This window comes from Podarcis muralis, chromosome 7 (genome assembly GCF_964188315.1).
Source record: "Podarcis muralis chromosome 7, rPodMur119.hap1.1, whole genome shotgun sequence".
Lineage (NCBI taxonomy): Eukaryota > Metazoa > Chordata > Lepidosauria > Squamata > Lacertidae > Podarcis > Podarcis muralis.
In genome coordinates, this window is record NC_135661.1 from 7,299,113 (window position 1) to 7,319,615 (window position 20,503).

The 20,503-nt window shown below is 48.2% G+C and overlaps 1 protein-coding gene across 4 annotated transcripts in view; it reads left to right on the plus strand.

Annotated features, from left to right (window-relative positions):
- Positions 1–18,993, plus strand: part of ECE1 (endothelin converting enzyme 1) — a 63,199-nt gene extending 44,206 nt beyond the window's left edge. For all 4 annotated transcript variants that reach the window (XM_077931135.1, XM_077931137.1, XM_077931134.1 and 1 more), the window contains exons 8-18: positions 337–528; positions 1,700–1,842; positions 2,713–2,827; positions 3,824–3,934; positions 5,734–5,910; positions 6,029–6,132; positions 7,187–7,297; positions 9,988–10,055; positions 10,583–10,773; positions 13,608–13,703; positions 15,325–18,993. In XM_077931135.1, the coding sequence (XP_077787261.1) occupies positions 337–528; positions 1,700–1,842; positions 2,713–2,827; positions 3,824–3,934; positions 5,734–5,910; positions 6,029–6,132; positions 7,187–7,297; positions 9,988–10,055; positions 10,583–10,773; positions 13,608–13,703; positions 15,325–15,501 (1,485 nt within the window). In that variant the 3' untranslated portion in view covers positions 15,502–18,993. The remainder of the gene's footprint in view (positions 1–336; positions 529–1,699; positions 1,843–2,712; positions 2,828–3,823; positions 3,935–5,733; positions 5,911–6,028; positions 6,133–7,186; positions 7,298–9,987; positions 10,056–10,582; positions 10,774–13,607; positions 13,704–15,324) is intronic.
- Positions 18,994–20,503: the final 1,510 nt, after the last annotated feature.

Here is a 20,503-nt window from a genome sequence, read left to right on the forward strand (position 1 = left end):
GTTTATAGACCTCGAAAAAGACTAGGAGCAGCTGTTTTTAGGTATTACCTTTAAAGTGTGTCTCCCAGCCCCCAAACATCCACAGTTAGCCTTGTGATTTGCCTGTGTCTGAGACTGGACATTTGCAGTGGGGAGTCCCCAAAGGCAGACATTGCGAGGGCTGCAAGGTGTTGCTGGTATTTGATGTTGTGGTTCCCGCTCTCCTTAATTCCGTGCAGCCTCCTTTCTCTGCCTTAGAATCATAGAATTGTAGAGTTGGAACGGGTACCCCCGGGGGCCATCTAGTCCACCCCCTGCAAATACATAATTCTCCCCCCACCTCGCCTACCTACCCAGGTGCTTGCAGGTTACCTGACTTACATGGTCCAGCTAGGCATGCTGGTTGGGGGGCAGGACGAAGCTGAGACCAGGCGGCAGATGGAGGAGATCCTGGACTTTGAGACCACCCTAGCCAACATCACCATCCCCCAGGAGAAGCGGCGGGATGAGGAGCTCATCTACCACAAGATGCCTGCCAGGGAGCTCAAGGTAGGCGATTCATTTTAAAAAAAAACTAGGCGGAAGCTTCCTGCCCATGCAAAACTGCCACAGATAATTGAAAGCCAAAGGCCTGGTGGAAAAATATTGTATACACATTAATGAGTAGGTTTTGACCTATCAAGCCTTAGGCCCAGGCTATCTGGAGGTCCATATTCCCTATGCAAACCTGCCTGCACTCTGAGATTTTCGGGAGAGGGGCCTTCTCTCAGCCCCGCCACCCTCACAAGCGCACTGGGCGGGAATGCACAACAGGACCTTCTTGGTGGTGGCTTCTCCCAGACAACTTTGGAACGCCTTTCCTAAAGAGGTTAGACCAGCTCCCTCCTTGTTGTCCTTCCGCTGGCAGGTGAAGTGAAGACCTTCAACCAGGCCTTTGGCTGATTAATATTCTACAGCCTTTTAAATGTATTTAAAGGTGGGGGGGGAGAGATTTACTATTGTTTTGTTGTTTTTGTTTTAACTATTTGTCTGTGTTTTTATCTTGTATTTTTGTCTTGTGAACCTTCCTGAGCTCTTTTGATGAAGAGCAGTATATTATTATTATTATTATTATTATTATTATTATTATTATACTTATTATTATTATTATTATTATTCATTCTTGTTCCAACAGGCTTTTGGGAAGTTATTAACGTTTGATGCCTTACTCTGCTTAATGTGTTTAATTTGTTGGAAGCCGCCCAGAGTGGCTGGAGCAACCCAGTCAGATGGGCAGCATATAAATATTGAATAATAATAATAATAATAATTACTATGATTTAGGGAAAGAGCTAATGTTGTGATGGGGGGGTGTTTAGTTGTCCCCCACCTCCAGTGTTTTTAGCTGTTTCTATTTGAGCTGTAAGCTGCCTTGAGTCAGGGAAAAAGGCAGGATCGTAAATGTAATAATAAAAACAAAAATAAAAACATTGGGTCTACTCTATTTAGGACTTAGCTGGAGACAGCCCGACCCTTATTGAGATTCTTCCAGCTTTCCTAGGCTTGCTTGCTTGTTTGTTTTGGGGGGAGGGGTTCCTCTCTCTCTCTACCGCCCGCTCAATTGTAGGTCCCATTCCGCCAGCCACCCCAGCCAGAGAGCGACCTCTAACTTCTCTTTGTCTTTGCTTCCTGCACTTTCCCCCATCCCTGCCCTGCCCCTCTTCTGCTCCCGCAAAAAAAGAACCTTTCTCCGGCCGTGGACTGGATGCCCCTGCTGAATGCCGTCTTCTCCCCGGTGGAGATCAACGAGACGGAGCCAGTGGTGGTCTACGCCAAAGAGTACCTCGAGCAAGTCTCCTATCTCATCCTCAACACAGACAGGCGGTGAGTGCGGCTGGGTCCGGGGGCGAGCTGAACCGACAGAAGTTTCCTTCTCTGCGGCCCCCATCTCGCCTTAGCTCGCTGGTCAGAGCACCTGCCTGAAACCCCAGAGAAGCCACTGCCAGCCAGTGTAGGCTATATGGATCTAGATGGACTCATTGGAAGGCAGTTTCCTCTGCTTTTAAATCAGCCCTTACTGACTGATTGATTGATTGATTGATTGATTGATTGGATCAGCCCTTTGTTCAGAACCACAAGGACTGGAAGCTTAGGGAGAAGGCTGGAGCTCACCTGCTTTGCATACAGAAGATCCCAGGTTTAGTCTAGTGCTCTGATCCTCTGTAAGGTAGCTTCCTGGTTCTATCAGCTCTTCATTCAGAAGCATGAGGACTAGAATACTGGTTCGTCTTTAGCAGAAGGAACACAACATCTGCAGCAGAGCACCTGCTTTGCATGCAGAAGGTCCCAGGTTCAATCCCCGCCGGCAGCATCTTCCAGGTGGGGCCGAGAAAAGGCTCCCTGTCTGAAACCCTGCAGAGCCGTTGCTGCCAGTCAGTGTAGGCAATACAGAGCTAGATGGACTCGGTAAAAATCAGCTACCTTTAAACTAGCCCTTTGTTCCAAACAGTGAGGACTAGGAGCTTGCTTTGTTTTTAAGGACCATAGCTCAGAGGTGGGGCGTCTGCTATGCATGCAGGAGGTCCCGGGTGCAAGTCCCCAAAGGCACATCCAGGTAGGGTTAATGGGGGGCTCCCTTGCAATGCCTGCAGTGTGCAACTGATATCGGGGGGAGGGCACTTTTTGCAGCCAGTTCCAGGAGAGGATGGAGAGGTCCTCATCTTTCCCCCCACCCCACCCCTTTTTCCGTTCCAGTATCTTGCACAACTACATGATCTGGCACCTGGTGAGGAAAGGAGCCGGCTTTCTGGACCAGCGCTTCCAGGATGCAGAGGAGAAGTTCATGGAGGTCATGTACGGCTCAAAGAAGGCGAGTAGGAAACTTGGCCGGCACTCATTGTTTTATTTTGTGACGTTCTATTGTAAATATATACAGTGGTACCTCGGGTTAAGAACTTACCGTATTTTTTGCTCTATAAGACCTAAAAAGTAAGGGGAAATGTGTGTGCGTCTTATGGAGAGAATGCAGGCTGCACAGCTATCCCAGAAGCCAGAACAGCAAGAGGGATTGCTGCTTTCACTGCACAACGATCCCTCTTGCTGTTCTGGCTTCTGAGATCCAGAATATTTTTTTTCTTGTTTTCCTCCTCCAAAAACTAGGTGCGTCTGGTGCGTCTTATAGATTGAAAAATACGGTAATTCGTTCTGGAGGTCCATTCTTAACCTGAAACTGTTCTTAACCTGAGGCACAACTTTAGCTAATGGGGCCTCCCGCTGCCGTCGCCACACACTTTCTGTTCTCATCCTGAAGCAAAGTTCTTAACCTGAGGTACTATTTCTGGGTTAGCGGAGTCTGTAACCTGAAGCGTCTGTAACCCGAGGTACCACTGTATATGCATTTTTTAAAATAATAATAATAATAATAATAATAATAATAATAATAATAAAGCTCTACAAAAGAAAAGCAGAAATCTCATCCTAAGGCAAAAAGCTGGGCAGCTGTCTGCAATTCAGACACTGGGAGACCTGGTGGTCCACCCATGTCCATCCTGGATGCTTCTCACCAGGAGTCGCTCTCCAGGGACCATCACCTGCTTCCTGGGTGGGGAGAGAGAAGGCGTTCGGTGGTGGCGTTCATCTCTGGCCCCAAGTTGCCCCAAGTTCCTCCGCTGATGAGAGGTGGAGCTAGCTGCTCTGCCACCTGGAGTGGCGAACATGCTGTTCAGCCAGGGGTGGGACTAGCTGCCTGTGGTGAGCGTCCCAGGGCGACGATGTCACCCCCCTCTCAGGGATGACACCCAGGGTGGGCCGCACCCCCTTCCTCCGCCAGTGCCGCTGACGCCAAGGGTCTCCTTCCACCCCACAGACCTGCCTGCCCCGATGGAAGTACTGCATCAGCGACACAGACATCAACCTGGGCTTCGCGCTGGGTGCCATGTTCGTCAAGGCCTCCTTCGCGGAAGACAGCAAGGCAGTGGTAAGGCGGTGACTGTTACAGGGCCAGTTCCGCTAATCTTATTTTATTAAAGTTTTCCAATATATATTTCCACCATTAAATATCCACTATTGCAATGGTACCATCATCGACTTCCCTTCTTACTCTTCCATGCTTCTTTTAATTTCCCCATAATTTCTGCATATTCTGGGGGGCAGGGGGAGAACAATGTTTAATTTCATTCTGCCCCCCCCCATCATATTTCTTTATTATACATTACACAATGCATATACTGTATTTTTCACTCTATAAGACGCACTTTTCCCCTCCTAAAAAGTAAGGGGAAATGTGTGTGCGTCTTATGGAGCGAATGCAGGCTGCGCAGCTATCCCAGAAGCCAGAACAGCGAGAGAGATCGCTGCGCTCCCTCTCGCTGTTCTAGCTTCTGGCTTAGTCGCGCTCTGTCCCTTCCCCCACCTCCCGGAAAAGTCTGCAAGAGCCGCGTGGAGCATGCATGCTGCCCTTGGGGGCTTTTCCCCGAGGAGGGAGGAGGGCAACCCGTCAGTGACGCTCCACACGGCTCGTGAAAGGGAGCGCTGAGCAGAGCCTGGAATCCATATAGGCTCTGCTCAGCGCCCCCTCTAAAAACTAGGTGCGTCTTATGGTCAGGTGCGTCTTGTGGAGCGCAAAATGCAGTAAATCGCTTTTTCTTTACCAGTCTAGCTGAGAGCTTGTGAGGCATAGAATAGGTTGGAGTGGTGTAGAGCATTGGACTAGGACACGAGAAACCAGGGTTCGAATCCCCACTCAGCCATGAAGCTCTCGCTCAGTGACCTTGAGGAACCAGTCCCTACCTCCCAGCCTAACCTACCTCACAGGATTGTTGCGGGGATTAAACAAGGACCATATGTGCCACCTTGATAGGTGGGTGGGGAGGTGGAATTACAAATGCAAGGAGTAATAAGAATTAAAATTACCCAAATGCTGTGCTTGTAGTTGGCATCCATTGCCATGTTGCTAACAAATTAGTGAAAGGTGGAAAAATAAATGCGGCAGAAAGCTCTCTGCCCTCGATCACTGGCGCCCGGGAACACCATTGCAAGCCCCCTCCAGGACTGTCGCGCACTCAGTCCATTTCAGAGGTGCCTGGATTGCCCTTTGCTTTCTCCACTCCCTGTGGCTGGAGTGGGGAATTTCTGCCCCAGATTCCCTGCAGGAACTCCTCTGCTGCCTGCAACTCCACCCCCCCCACACACAATATCAGGGACTGTGTTGAAGAGGAATAGTGGAGACCACTCCTCCCTCCTCCTGCACTTCCTAGAGAAGAGGGAGACAGTATAGATTTAGAACAGTGGTTTGCAGAAGGTCACAGTTCAGAGGCTGCAGAGGGGAGAAGCTGGGAAATATTGGGAGAGGAGCAGGAGGAATCACCAGGGGAGAAACAGCTGGCAGACTCAGTGTCATTGGAAAGCATGCCAAACGCCTCCTCCCAGGTCCTGGCATGCATTAAGAGTAGGAGAACAGAAAGCTCAGAGGCAGAAAACACAGATCAGCTGACGTAGGAATGACATAGAATAGGAGAGACAGAGGGGGTGGGACTTTACTCGGAGCAACGCCATTACCCAAGAGGCAGCATCGTGCATCTCTCTCTGTGAATATTGAATAAATTACCTTTGTAAGAACCTCTTGTTTTCCCATTTCTGGCTGCCAGCCGTGAGGGAGGGGGATGGGATTCCCTGAAGCCTCACACACACCGATCGTTTGCCAGGACCTCCCCGCCCCCCCAATTCCTGTTAAAAGAAGCGGTCCCGCCTCGTAACTTCGTGCTTTGTCTCCACCAGGCTGAGGAAATGATTAAGGAGATCAAGATGGCCTTCGAAGAGAGCTTGGCCACCCTCCCGTGGATGGATGAGGAGACGAGGCGGTCCGCCAAGGAGAAGGCCGACGCCATCTACGACATGATCGGTTACCCTAAGTTCATCATGGACCCCAAAGAACTGGACAAAGTGTTCAAGGATGTGAGTTGGAGGTGGGGCAGGCCCACTAAGGCCAAGCAGGGGGGTTGGCGGTGACTGTGGCCAGCTGCCCTGGCCCCTCCTTGCCTCCCTATTCTGATGGGCTCTTGCTTCCTGGCAGTACGATGCCGTCCCGGATCTGTACTACGAGAACGTCATGCAGTTCCTCAACTTCTCCGCCCGAGTGGCCGCTGAGCAGCTCCGGAAGCCTCCAAACCGCGACCAGTGAGTCGGCCTCAGGATGCCGGGGGGGGGGCTCAAACCCCGGGGGGGCGGCCCACTCTGACCGTGCATTTTTTCGGGCACACCAAGCTTTGCTGAAGCTGAATGTCGGAAGGTTCAGGACGGGTAGAAGAAAGCACTTCCTTATGCCCTGCATAGTTAAACTATGGAACTCACTGCAGCAGGATGGCAACCAACTTTGTTGGACAATAACAATAAATTTATATGCCGCCCATCTGACTGGGTTGCCCCAGCCACTCTGGGCGGTTTCCAACGAATTAAAACACAGCGACATCAAGCATTAAAAATGTCCCTATACAGGGCTGCCTTCAGATGTCTTCTAAAAGTCAGATAGTTGTTTATTTTCTTGACATCTGGTGAGGGGCGTTCCACAGGCCAGGTGCCACTACTGAGAAGGCCCTCTGCCTGGTTCCCTGTAACCTCCCTTCTCAAACTTTGAGGAGGAGGTTGCTGTTAGTGTGTGTGTGAGAGAGAGAGACAGAGAGGGAATCTTTTATCCAAGTTGGAACTCAAGGCAGAAGATAATGTCCCTCGGTTCTTACAGGTTCTGCAATCCAGTCGCTATATATTGAAGAAATAAACTGAGAGGGCCATGTTGCTGGTCATCCAAGTCGTGCGTCCTGCATTCCAAGAAAAGGGCAAACTTTTATGTCCTCTATCATTCCTGCCTATTTCCTGCTCCCACTTCATTTTTGCATTTGCTTGTGCAGCCTTGCATAATTCCAGCTGGAGGCTGGCATTCAAGAGAGAGAGCTCAGCTCAGTGCCGAAGTGCAAGCTTTGCAGGCACGTGCAGAGTACTCCCTACCCCCTGCCCAGACTAGCAGATCTGCAGTGAGCACTAAAAGGCCCCCAGGGCCAAGGGTGCAATTTCCAGACATGTTTTAGGGTTACCCGTGAAGACTTTGAGGTTGAGGAATGGGAAATGCCAAAAACCCAAATTGGGCCGATGGAGCATTGAGCTTTTAGGACACCTCGAGTGGTTTTGCCATTGACCATACTCTCCCCCTCTTCTCTCCCTCCTTCTTATTCTGCAGATGGAGCATGACTCCCCCAACAGTGAATGCTTATTACTCCCCGACCAAGAATGAAATCGTCTTTCCTGCTGGGATCCTGCAGCCTCCGTTCTACACCCGAAGCTCCCCAAAGTATGAATGTTTCACTCTCTTTCTCTCTGTCACCCCATCCCAATCAGATATTCAGTGTTTGGCAAGGGAGGGGGAGAGTATTAACACCCCTCCCAATTCAGCCTCACTGCCATGAGGTTCAGGAGCACCTCCAGCAGGGATTGGTGTTGGTTTTTTTAAGAGTGGCTGTAGGGCTGGAAGTAAAGCACTGTGGTCTCGGAGATGATGGATGGAGACCAAAATACCTTTAGAGGCCTCTTGCGTCTGTAAAGCTTAAACTGGGCACCACAGTTGTAAGGGGGATATTGACAAGCTGTAACCAAGATGAAAAAGGGGTCTGGAAAGCAAGCCTGATGAGGAACGGTTGAGGGAGTTCAGCCTGGAGAAGAGAAAAAGGAGAGGCGCTAGGATAGACATCTTCAAACAGCAAAAGGGCTGTCACATGGAAGATGGAGCAAGCTTGTTTTCTGCTGCTCCAGAGGGAAGGACCCAAACCAATGGATTCATACGACTAAGGGACAAATTTCTGACTAAACGTTAGGGAAAACTTTCTGATTTTAAGAGCTATTCAGCAGGAGAATGGCCTCCCTCGGAAGGTGAAAGACTCTCCTTCACAGGAGGTTTTTAAGCAGAGGTTGGGTGACCATCTGTCAGGGATGCTGTAGTTGCAATTCCTGCATCGCAGGGGGTTGGTCTAGATGACCCTGGGGGGTCCCTTTCCAACTGCACAGTTTCATGGTTCTAAGGTGTCTTCCTGCCCAGCCTCTGTGCAAATCAGCCTACCAGATCCCATTATTGTTACTCAGATTCATACGCCCTGCTTCCCAGCATAATGCCGCCAGAGCAAAATTAGTGCAAGATAAAAATTATAAAAACAATGCTATGGACTCCAAAAGCAATAAAATATCCCAGCGGACCTCAAAAACACCAGAACATTTTCCATCAGATATGAAATCAATCTTCCATAAATGACTGGGGTCACACATCAGGGGAAAGCCTTCACTAACATATTTTCGGTAGGCCCATCTGTGGGCCACATGAGCCTGGTCCTTGCTCCTCGGCCCCTTTCTGGAGAGCTGTCCTCCTGCCAAACCAGTTCCCTCACAGCCACCTCCATTGGTCCAGTCAAAATCCACAGCTCTGCCTCCCCATCTCAAGAGGTAGAATGTTCGTGAATGTGCCGTCACATCTTAGCCCATGGGCTCGAGCAATGGGGAACTGAAGGTTTCGTTGAAGGTTTTGAAGGTTTCGTTGGGTAAACCGTACCTCGCAGTCAGCTGGGTATGTCCAGGGAGAGAGAGTGCTTCCAACCGCTAGAGAAGGTGGCTGAAAATCAGTGCCAGATTTACGTATAAGCTAAACAAGCTATATCTTAGGGCCCCACTCTCTTGGGGGGGCCCCAAAAAATTTAAAGGGGGAAAAAACTGGATGTACATTTCCAAAATATAAGATAAGTTCAACAATTACTTTGATAGAATACCTATTTTGTTATGTGCAAATGGCTTTAGATACCTATTAGGTCCATAAATGACCATATAGCATATATTCAAAACAAAAAAACAGCGACAGTTTGTTGTTGACAAAGGACAGCTGGACATATAAAGGGCCCCATTACCTTCAGTAGCTTAGGGCCTCATCAAACCTAAATCTGGCCCTGCTGAGAATCAGTATTGTTGAGAAAAGGGCAACCCAAAATGCTCAGCGGGGTGGAGCGACTGGCCCATGAAAAAAAAGGTGCAGTGTTTTGGACTTCTTTCAGGGGTTCTCAACCTGTGGGTCCCCAGATGTTGTTGGACTATAACTCCCATCATCCCTGAGCTCTGGCCTTGCTAGCTAGGAGTGATGGGAGTTGTAGTTCAACAACATCTGGGGACCCACAGGTTGAGAAAGGCTGGCTTAGAGGAAAGATGACATGATAGAAGTTTACAAAGCTATTCATGGTGTGAAAAAAGTGGAGAGGGAGAGAAAAGATCTCCCTCGAAACCGCTAGAGCTGGTTGGGAATCCACTGAAGCTGAATGTTCGGTACGGGTAAAAGGAAGTCCTTCTCCTTCACGCAGCGCAGAGTTAATCTGTGGAACTCCCTCCCACAGGAGGCAGTGAGGGCCACCAACCCGGGTGGCTTCGAAAGAGGATTAGACAAAAGTGTGGAGGAGGAGGAGAAGGCCACTAGCCGCAATGGCTGTGCTGTGACTCCACGGTCAGAGGCAGCCATGCCAGTTGCCAGAAACCACAGGAAGGAACAATTGGTCTTGGGCTCGAATCCTGCTTGTTGGTTTCCCACAGGTATCTGGTTGGCCCCTGTGAGAACAGGACTAGGTGAGCTGTTAGTGTGATCCAGCAGGCTCTTCTTATGTCCTTATTGTTTGCAGCAGTTCCCCTGGAGCCAGCAGATTGGAGCTGGCTCCTCTGTGGAGCCAACAAATGTATTTCTGACTTACAGTGGATGCTCGGGGTGCGAACGTGATCTGTGCGGGATGCACGTTCGCAGCCCGCAGTGTTCACAACCCACGTCTGCATGCACGCGGGTTGCGATTCGGCACTTATGTGCAAAATGCGCAGAAGCACTTCTGCGTGTGCGCAACTGCTGAAACCTGGAAGAAACTCGTTCTGGTACTTCCTGGTTTCGGCAGTCCACAACCCAAAAAAATGCAACCTGAAGCGGAAGCAACACGAGGTATGACTGTACTCGCATTTTCTTTCTCCCTGTAGGGCACTGAATTTCGGTGGGATTGGTGTGGTCGTGGGCCATGAACTGACTCATGCTTTTGACGACCAAGGTCAGGACCGCCCTTCCTCCATCTCTTTAATTCATCTTCTAGAATTTATCTTCCTCCTCTCCACCCCACCCCACACACTTTTTTTGCTGCGGTGTTTGCCACTTTGGGCTGTTTCATTTTTAAACCCTTAGCAAACTTTTTGCAAACGGTTCGATTTTTCTTGCAAAGTAAACTCGTGGGGCAGAGCAGCACCTTTCCTGGGCGTTGCTTTAAAAAATAACAATAAGGATCTTTAAGGAAAAGTTTACAGTTGTATATAAGCATACAAACATTTGATTGTCGTAACATCCAAGTACACCCCCCCACACACACACAATTAGTACATAAAAGGATATTTAAATGTTCTCAAATTATTTCGTTCATTCCACACTGCAGAGTATTGAGATGGGGGGCGGCAATATCATTCTGTCCGTTTAGGTGCGATTTCCGCATTACAGGGTGTTTGACTAGATGGCCCTTGGGGGGGGGGGTCCCTTCTAACTCCGTGATTCTGTGATTCTTTTTGCTAACTTCCTTGGTCCTTGCAGGCCGGGAGTACGACAAGGACGGCAACCTCCGCCCCTGGTGGAAGAATTCATCGGTGGAGGCCTTTAAGCAACAGACCGAGTGCATGGTGGAACAGTATGGCAACTACACAGTCCACGGGGAAGCCATCAACGGCAAGCACACCCTGGGGGAGAACATCGCCGACAACGGGGGGCTCAAAGCCGCCTACCGGGTGAGACTCCCTCAGGCCTTTCAATCAGACTTTGGGAGCTGTGGGGTCTTCTTTGCTGCAGCTGCAGAAGCTGCCTGGCAAAAGAGGAGCGGGGGTGAGGTTGCTTACCGTTCCCCCCCCCCTCGCAAAAAAACCCAAAATTGATATGTGAGTCCCAAGCCATAGAGGGAAAGGGCCAAGGCCACTTGCTTAGAGCACTCATCCCAATTTCTCACAAATTGTCTCTAAATTGAACACCGCAGCTTTGTGTCTCTTCCTTTTCTTAAAAAATAATAATTGCTATTAATTTTTTAACTACAAGAACAACATCCTATTTGCAAAATATAAGCTGTAAAACACCGAAACTGGAATTTCCACAGCAGTAACATGCAAAATAACTGATTTGGTGTTATGTTGGCTTAAATACAGAATCATTATAAAATGGCAAACTAATCAAACTACAAATAATATGTAAATCACAGTGCACGTAACAAATGGAAAAAAAAACCCCAAATGCAGTGCAAAATCTTAAATAATGCTTTGAGATGGAGTGAATAAAAATAATCAAACCTTAATTCAGAATAACTATAGCACCTCCTAGTGGTATTAGAGGTGTTATTTTTTCCCCACAGGGGAGCCTAGGTCATCAAAGAAGGGTGGGAGAGGTTAGGAAAGTTGTCAGCCCCATATTACGAAGAGTTGGTGCCAGAAGATTGCCATGTTCGGCTATTTTCATAAAATCTGCAAAGTGAGCCCAAGTTGCAGTGAAATTGTCCTTGTGCAAATCTCTGTTTAGTCGTCAGTTTTTCTAACACTGCAATCTGCCATAATACTAATTTGTACATAATACTAATTTGTAACGTTTACTCCTTCCAGGGTCTAGCTATAATAATTCTCGCTGCTTGCACAAGCAAGTTTATCAGGTCTTTGTTCTGTAAATCCAGTCTATAGCAGTGGTTCCTAACCGTTTTTTGGCCATGCCCCACCTAAGCATCTCTAAAATCCTGATCCCCCCCCCAATAACATATACTGTATTTTTCGCTCTATAAGACGCACCAGACCACAAGACGCACCTAGTTTTTGGAGGAGGAAAACAAGAAAAAAAATATTCTGAATCTCAGAAGCCAGAACAGCAAGAGGAATCGCTGCGCAGTGAAAGCAGCAATTCCTCTTGCTGTTCTGGTTTCTGGGATAGCCGCGCAGCCTGCATTCGCTCCATAAGACGCACACACATTTCCCCTTACTTTTTAGGAGGGAAAAAGTGAGTCTTATAGAGCAAAAAATACAGTAATTCTTATTATTCAAAAAGTGAACTATTCACATGGAGGAAGCCTAAAAGGCCATTGACTATTAATAACTTATTCTCAAATTGCCCCCCTGTGGGGCATGTGCCACACATTGGGAACCACGGGTCTACAGGGAAAATATGTATAAGAGCTAAATGTGAACTAAGCTGTCAGGGCTGCCTCAGGTCCCAGCTCACAAGAGAGCAACGCCAAGTCCAGTTTATATACAAAGATGTTTATTGCAGTACATTGTTCGCTCCACAGCCGAGGCGCGCAGCCCCACGTCTGTTACGCTTAGACCGTTGAAGTCCCCTCTGAGTTAGTCCCTCCTCTGCACCAGTTTAAGAGGGCTGTGCTGCTCCACCTCTTCCTTTCTTTCCTTTTCCGCAGGGTCTTCCTGCCCCCTGGGGTTTCGCCCCTCCTGGATTCCCCTGACGCGGAATCCCCAGACAGCTCTTACCCCCTCCTGCGTGCTTTGGGACCTGGCTCCTCCCTCGGGCTCCCTGTACTTCCGCGCGCCTCCACATTTGAACTTGGCGCGCGTTCGCAGCCTCTAACTTTCCTCTTGACAGTTACACTACTCCCTGCACTACTCCCCTCCCCTTCCGGGAGGATGTCTTGCTCCAATCTCCCCTCCCTCTCTGCTTTCGGACTTGCTCCTCCTGTCACTGTGGAATCTCCACCCCCTTCACTGCGCTCTGGCGTGGAAGCCGGTCCCGACTCCCAGCTCCCACTCTGGGTTCCCCTGCTGGTCCCCTGCTCCTGATGGGTCTCCCCTGTGACTCCCCTTGACCTGACCACAGGCGCCCCCCTCTGGGAATCCTCCGAATCACTTGAAAGGCTCATGGAATCCCTCAACTCATTGTCATCCTCTTCCTTGCTGTCTCGGGATTCCTCCCCCTCGCTCTCCGTCTCCTCCCTCACCTGTGCCTCTGTCCCTGAACCCCTGACATAAGCGTTAATTGCTGTGACTATTCCTGTAATCTAGCTGTGAGAGTCAGAAGGATGTATGATAAGTCCTGCTGGGTCGGGCCAAAGGGGGGCCCATCCAGTCCTGCCTCTTGTTCTCACTGTGGCCAGCCAGATAGCCATTCTGGGAAGCCGACAAACAGGGCCAGATCACATGCGCAACTCTCCCCTCCTGCAGTTTCCAGAATCATTGCTGCCTCAGACCATGGAGGCAGAACATAGACATCCGGGCTAGTAACCTTTGATAGCCCTCTGTTCCATGAATTTATCTAATCATCTAACCCTCCAAGTCCGTGGCCATCCCTGCCTCCTGCAGCAGTGAGTTCCGTAGTTTCAAGCTTGAGAAAAAGTCATTTCTTCCTGAACCTTCAGGTATTCTGTTTCCTTGGGTGGCCCTGAGTTGTAGCGTTACGAGATCCACTTTCTCCACACTACGAGTAATTGTATCATGCCCCCTGTTGCCCTCCCTTTTTTCTACCCCCCCCCCCAAATAAAGCAGGTGTTATCCCTTTTCTCCCAGGGAACGTGCTCCAACCCCTTGATCCTTCTCCAGCTCCACGGCATCCTATTTTGATTCGCTTTTCCCTCCTCATCTTCCAGGCTTATCAGAACTGGTTGAGGAAAAATGGAGAAGAGGAGACTTTGCCCACGCTGGGCCTCACCAACTACCAGCTCTTCTTTGTGGGGTTTGCCCAGGTAGGTCTAAGTGTCCCATTTTGGAGGTGGGTGGATGATGGCATGCCTGGGCTATATTTTGTCTCTGGGTTTGATTCTACAGACAGAGAAGGCTGTGACTAACTATATGCAGGCCTGTTGACACCTGAGATGTATGGATATAATAATAATAATAATAATAATAATAATAATAATAATAATAATAATAATAATAATAATTTATACCCCGCCCTCCCCAGCCAAGGCCGGGCTCAGGGCGGCTGAGATATATATTTAGAGATATATATTTATTTTTATTTTTTTAATTGATTTCCAAGAAAAAGAACATGTATATTTTTAGGACCCATCCTATTTTTGTGCATGTTGAACAGTTTTTTCATGTTGTATTTTATATTGTTGTAACCCAAGCGTGGACTTAGGCAGCCTTCTGTGGCCTCCAAGACCTCAAGATCATTCTTGGTCATTAGAAGAAAAATGCAAATAAATCATTACCTTGTTAGCGTACCTGTTGTACCCTGCTTCATGACCTTGGTTTGTACCCAATGCTTTTCCTACTCAGAATAGGCCCATTGAAGTTGGGGAGCATGACCAATTTAGGCCTATTAATCTCAGTGGGTCTGTCCTAAATAATACCCCTCCCCCACCGTTAGTAATATCCTTTGGCTTCATTGGGTCTTGTCTGAGTAGGACTAGCGTTGGATATAACCCAGGGTCAATTTTTGCAGTGGGTCTGCTTTGAATTAAGACAGTGGTACCTCGGGTTACAGACGCTTCAGGTTACAGACTCCGCTAACCCAGAAATAGTACCTCAGGTTAAGAACTTTGCTTCAGGATGAGTACAGAAATCACGCGGCGGTGGCGCAGCAGCAGCGGGTACCTCAGGTTAAGAACAGTTTCAGGTTAAGAACGGACCTCCAGAACGAATTAAGTTCTTAACCTGAGGTACCACTGTAGTTTGATACAACCCTTAGCATTGGATTAAAACTCAAGATTTACAGGAGCAGAAAAGTAACTCTGATTTACATGAAATAATACATCCTGTTGAATATTATGGTGATACTTCACATCCCAGTGATTTACAAATAAACACTTTCCCATAAATTTGTCCTCCTTTCAATAGCTCATCTCTCCATGATAATAATGGGATTCTGGAGGATTTCCAAGATTATGTTCTCTCTCCTTACAATGCCTTGGGTGGCAGCTGATATTACTCGAGAGTAGAACCACTTAAATGAATGGTCATGGCAAACTCAGTCCCATTAATTTCAGTAGGTCTACTGCTGCATGGTCGACAATAATAAAAACATATAACCAAAACCATATTTTAAAAGTTTAAAAAAGCAGGCCATAAATTAACCATTGTGGAAGGATGTCTTCCTAATTGCATGCAAAGGCCTGGCAGAATAGAAAGGTTATCAGCAGGCATAAAAAAAATTGGCACCGAAGGCGCCTGCTAAAATTCCAGAGGTTGAGAGTTCCACTGGGCTGTGCCACTGGGCTCAGTTTCTCATCATTGTCAAGCGAGCCTCACCAACTTGGGGAACAAACAACGACACTTCTGTGGGCGATCTCTGCAATTGAGCTGAGGGCATAAGACTTAGCTGGATGTGCAATTCCTCTTGCCATTCCTCTCTCCTTCCAGGTCTGGTGCTCCGTCCGCACCCCGGAGAGCTCCCACGAAGGACTGGTCACCGACTCTCACAGCCCCTCCCGCTTCCGAGTCATCGGGACCATCTCCAATTCCCCAGAGTTCTCGGAGCACTTCCGGTGCCCGCGGGGCTCCCCCATGAACCCGCAGCGGAAGTGCGAGGTCTGGTGAAGTTCCCCAAAGCCGAGGAGAGAGAAAAGGAATGGGATGAACTGGAGGGCAGCCCGGGGGGAACACAGCAGGAGGGAGTGCCCTCAGCCTTCCTCCACACCTAAGAGGCGCCCCGTGACCTTGGGACTAGCTGAGCGCTCTGCGATGGCTGGCAGGGGTCCCCAGCCCTCACCCCAAAGCACCACCCCATTTGACCCACTGTGAAGATGTCCTCTACTCCGGAACCAATTGCATCGGTGTCCCCCTTTGCCTCTAACTTTGCTAAAAGTGCAGAAGTCTGCACGCATGTCTGTGTTTCAAATGCACTGACTTTGGGGTGGGGATAGGGTTGTGCTGTCTCTCCCCCCCCTCCTCATATGCAGCGGGGGGGGGGAGGCTCTTTGCCATCATAGGCTTGGAATTTCGTGCGTCATTTTTTATCCCAAAAGGGGGAACCACCCAAATTTTAAAAGAGAACCCATTTTGGTCACATCTAACAAGCGCCAACCCTCTCTGTAGACAGACATTCACGTCCATACATATGTATAAGTTTTGTGCGCTCACATCCACATGGTAAAACTTGTAAGATATTTCTGCGGAAATGTTTTTTTTTTTTTTTAATCTTGCGGAACACTGGAAAGTTCAGGGAAAATGTATTGAGTTGAATGGACTGGTATATTTATTGCGTGTGTGTGCAATTCTAGGTTAAGGGCATTCTGCTTAAAGCTGAGAGGCAGGATACAAACCTCCCCCGTGGCTCATCTCTCCTCACCCCCAGTGTCTTCTTAGGGGGAACGGGTGCGGCTCATTTCCACGCAGACTCTCCTTTTGCTTGGGAAATATTCTGGGGCCTGGCTTCTCCAAAACCCTTTCCTTCCTGGCAACACTGTTGACTTTTCCAATTGAAATCCTGGACCTCTGCCCTAGCCCCAGGTGCAGAGCAGGCCACATTTTCTAAAAACGCTACCTTCGGGGCTTTGGGCTTCAATCTCCAAGCTAAATCTAGGAGATTTCCCAGCAGAACAAGCATGTCACAACCTACCAGCCATCGTTGGCAGCCTTTGCACCAGGAAGATAAGCTGCCTTGCAGTGAAATGCCCCCATCACAAACTCGGAAGATGCACCTCGAATGATGTACCTTGTGTGTCAAGACCCCAGCTGACGTGGGCAATTTCAGTGCCGCTGAAGAAGTAGCCCCTGAAAGTCTTGCCGAAGTACTGTCCGTCTTTGCTCAGCCAAAGAATATGCCTATATTGAGTCTGGAGCCGAATCATCTGGACATTAGTACACATAACCCCCAAGTGAAAAAATTTTTAAAGGCTTGTTAGGCCCACGGACCTGCAGCTGACATGTTCTCCCTTCCTCCCCCCACCCCCTTGTGGCCTTAATAACTTAATTAAGGGTTACTGAATTTGAAAGGGGGCCCCAAATCCTGGCTGTTTGTGTGGTGTCAGCAAACTCCACACCACAGCCAAACTCTTGCAGGTATCTAACTGCTTTTGCTTTACCAGTGCCCTCCACCACTGTGAACTCTCATGTGCTCAGCAGCTCGACAAAGGCACAAAACCTGGAGCTTTCAGCTGTGGACAGGTGTCAGGACTGCAGGGAAGACTGCCTGCCTCATGATGAAGCCATTTTTTATTGTACTGAAATACGGCGGTCGGTTTCGGAGACCCCTTGACTGGTGGGACTTAGGCAGTGATGCTCCCGCGCTTGCAGACAAGCTTCCTTGAAGAAACAGAGCTTCCTTGGACTTGTGAGCTGCCCGTCTCTCCTTCCAGCCTCCCTGCAACACTGTGGGGCCAGGAGCCATTGCAATCCCAACTCGCATTCTGAACTTCAGGCAGGGGGAGAAGGTACCTCCTTTCCTAGGCAAGCTTTCTTATGCCTTGAATTAAACAGAGGAGGGGAGAGCTCTGGCATTGAAAGTGCGACCCAGGCCTCCCCAACTCCACTACAAGTTGAGATGCCTTCATTCCAAAGAGTCAGCAAGACTATGCTTGCGTAGTGATTAGTGTTTTCTCTTCATCTTCTGCTCTTGAAGAAGTCCGTCTTGCGTGTATTTTTGGCTTGTGTGTCTGTCTGTCTTTACTTTGTCTGGTGAGCAAAACGGATCAGTTGGTTCGCAGCCTCCCAAACCTTGTAGGGTTGTGGAGTCCCCACTCTTCATTTCCTGTGGAAGTGGCTGTCCATCATTTGGTACCACGACTCCAGGAGGACCTGGGGGCACAAAGGGATAGCCACTGAGTTTCTGGGGCTCTGGGTACAGCAGCAGCGTCCCCACTTCCTGTCCTCTGTCTTGTGGTGGGTGGCCTTGCAGATGTGCAGGTGGGGAACATGGCTGCTTGAACTCTGCCCTGCTGCGACACGTGGGCCGGGGTTGAGAAAATGAGTGTGAGCTTCATCTTTGCGGGGGGGGGGGGGGATGCCTTACTCTCAACATGGCTGAGAATGTGCTTCCAGTGCCTTAACAATGTTGGAGCAATTCTCCCACCAGCAACATCGTGCCCTTCCTGGGCCAAATCCTGCCCCGCACCAAACAATGAGCCCTGCAAGCACACAGGAAACAAAGATCCAGCAGGTATTGTGCTGATCATGCCACCTCCGACATCTTGCCATCTTGGGCTTGTGGAAAGGGTGCCTTGGACACTTTTTCTGATTTCCCCAAGCTCCTGTCTGTCTGTCTGTCTGTCTCCCTTCTCTTCCCCGCACCCCCCTTTTCTCTCTCCCCGGAGATCTTTCCTGGTGACCAAAAGTGGCCTCTTTTTTGCTGCTTGGGACAAGCACTGATCCCTTGATGCCATTTTGTTCAGCCGCCTTCTCCCACCAGTGAAGGTGAGGCGAGGGTGCCTTTCCATCACCTGTCCAGGGGAGAGCGAAGAAGGAAAACCACCGCAGAGTTTTGTTCTGTACCCCTTAACAGACCCCGCTTTGTGTGGTGAGAGCACAGACCTGCTCTTGAACCCATTGCTGCTGCTGCTGCTGCTGCTGCAGCCGCCATCCTTCCCATTTTGGGCTGCTCTCTTCCTCTTCTGGTTTTCCTCTTGGATCCCTCCTGTGCAGGGCAAAAATGGTTCCATTTGTGTAATCTGCTTTTAGTAATTGGACCCAAGAAGAACGCGAGCTGATTGCTTCAAGATGGTGCAGCAGATGTTTTAAGAGGGCTGGGGGCGGGGAGACCTAGTAGAACTTCTCCCCTCCAAATGGAAAGAAGGGAGACCACCACCACCAAAAATGTAGGGCTTGTGATACCCTAAGGGGGCTTGCTCAGCATCTGGGAAGGCTTGTAGCCACTGAAAAAGGGAAATATTAGGAAATTGTTTTCTTCGCACCAGACAAGGCCAAACTTATTTCAGACTAAGGGAAGGTCTGGGAGGAATATTGTGGTATTTATGTATGGACAGGATGGGGGAGAATATAAGGTCTGGCTGATTTGTTCTTTGTTGTCACCTTCCCTGCATCTTTGGAGATTATTGTAATTTTGAAATAAAAGCTTTTCTTGGGTTTTATTAATTTTGGGACTTTGTGTGTGTGTCCCTAACTCTGCTTTTGACTATCCCCTATCTCCCACCAAGGTTCCTATTTCCCCCTCACACTATTTGTTCATTAAAATATCTACACTTATTGAACAGTTTTGAGCAGTTTACCACAATAAAAAAATGCAAGCTCTAAAACCTGCAGTATAATAAATTCTTGCCTATTAGCCATTTATAATGGTCTCTGCTTACCTGGGAAACAAGCAATAGAATTCTAGGAGGTGAATTTTTCACCATTCTGGCTTCTTCATCCTTGTTCTCAGTCCAGGGAGAGGCTGGTATGTCACAACTGAACAGTGACTTGAACCCAGATCTGCTTAACTAAAGAAATACTCTCCTTCCAGAATTGCCTTGGGCCATTTCCAACTTGGTTAGAGTCAGGGCAGACCCATTGAAACTAATGAACCTCAGCTAGTTATGGCCATTACATTCCATGGATTAGTATTGGGTACAGCTCTTGGTCCACAAAAGCTGATTCAGATCCACAAACTGTAGCAGATACTAATGTGTATCATTAGTAATCTTTCCCAGACTGCTTGTTTATCTTGTTTCATTATCTCTTCATATGCCACCTTAGGGGGTCTTTTTATACTTGTGTATTTTGTTCAATTTCTTACCCGTCCTTCACAGCAAGGCCCCAGGACAGGTCACAACTGTAAAATACACAGACAATGAAGAAAGCAAGAAAAGTGTAAAAGCAATTAAAAGCAGTTCCATATATTGCACATAAAACAAGGAAAATCCTGTATGTAAAAACAATGCAAACATTAGAAAACCTATTCCACCTATAAAAACAAGAGTTATTCCAATACTTGCGCAGACTGGGGAGAGGATCTCCATTTAAAAGGTTTGTTGAAAGAGGAAGGTAACCAGAAGATGCCTGAAAGCTAACTAAGCAAAGATACAAAAGGAACCTGCAGTTTCATAATATATATTTAAAGAAGATGAATAAATGAGCAAATTAAGTTAATTTGGATATGCAGAAGATATTAAAAATAAATTTAAGGAACTGCAGAAAGGGGGGAAGGAAGTCAAGTTTTGAAATGTCAAAATGATTGTAAAATTCAGTGGTTTCACACAGGTGAGAAACCATTTAAATGCATGGAGTGTGGAAAGAGCTTCACTGAGAGTGGACAACTTAGAATTCTTCAACGGACTCACACAGGTGAGAAACCATTTCAATGCAAGGAGTGTGGAAATAGCTTCAGTCGACTTCTTACAAAACATCAACAAACTCATACAGGGGAGAAACCGTATAAGTGGATAGAGGTTCAGTTGTAGTGGAAGTCTTACAAATCATCAAAGGCTCCGAGGGGTAAGAGCTGTAAGACTGGAAACTCTACATGCCATCAATTAACTCAAAGAAGAGAAATGGTTTAAATGGAAGGAGTGTGGAATCTGCTTTGGTTATTATGGAATGCTTTTCCAAAACATCTACTGACTTCCATGGGGTGGAACCATTTAGAGTGTAGAACGTGTTTCTCTAA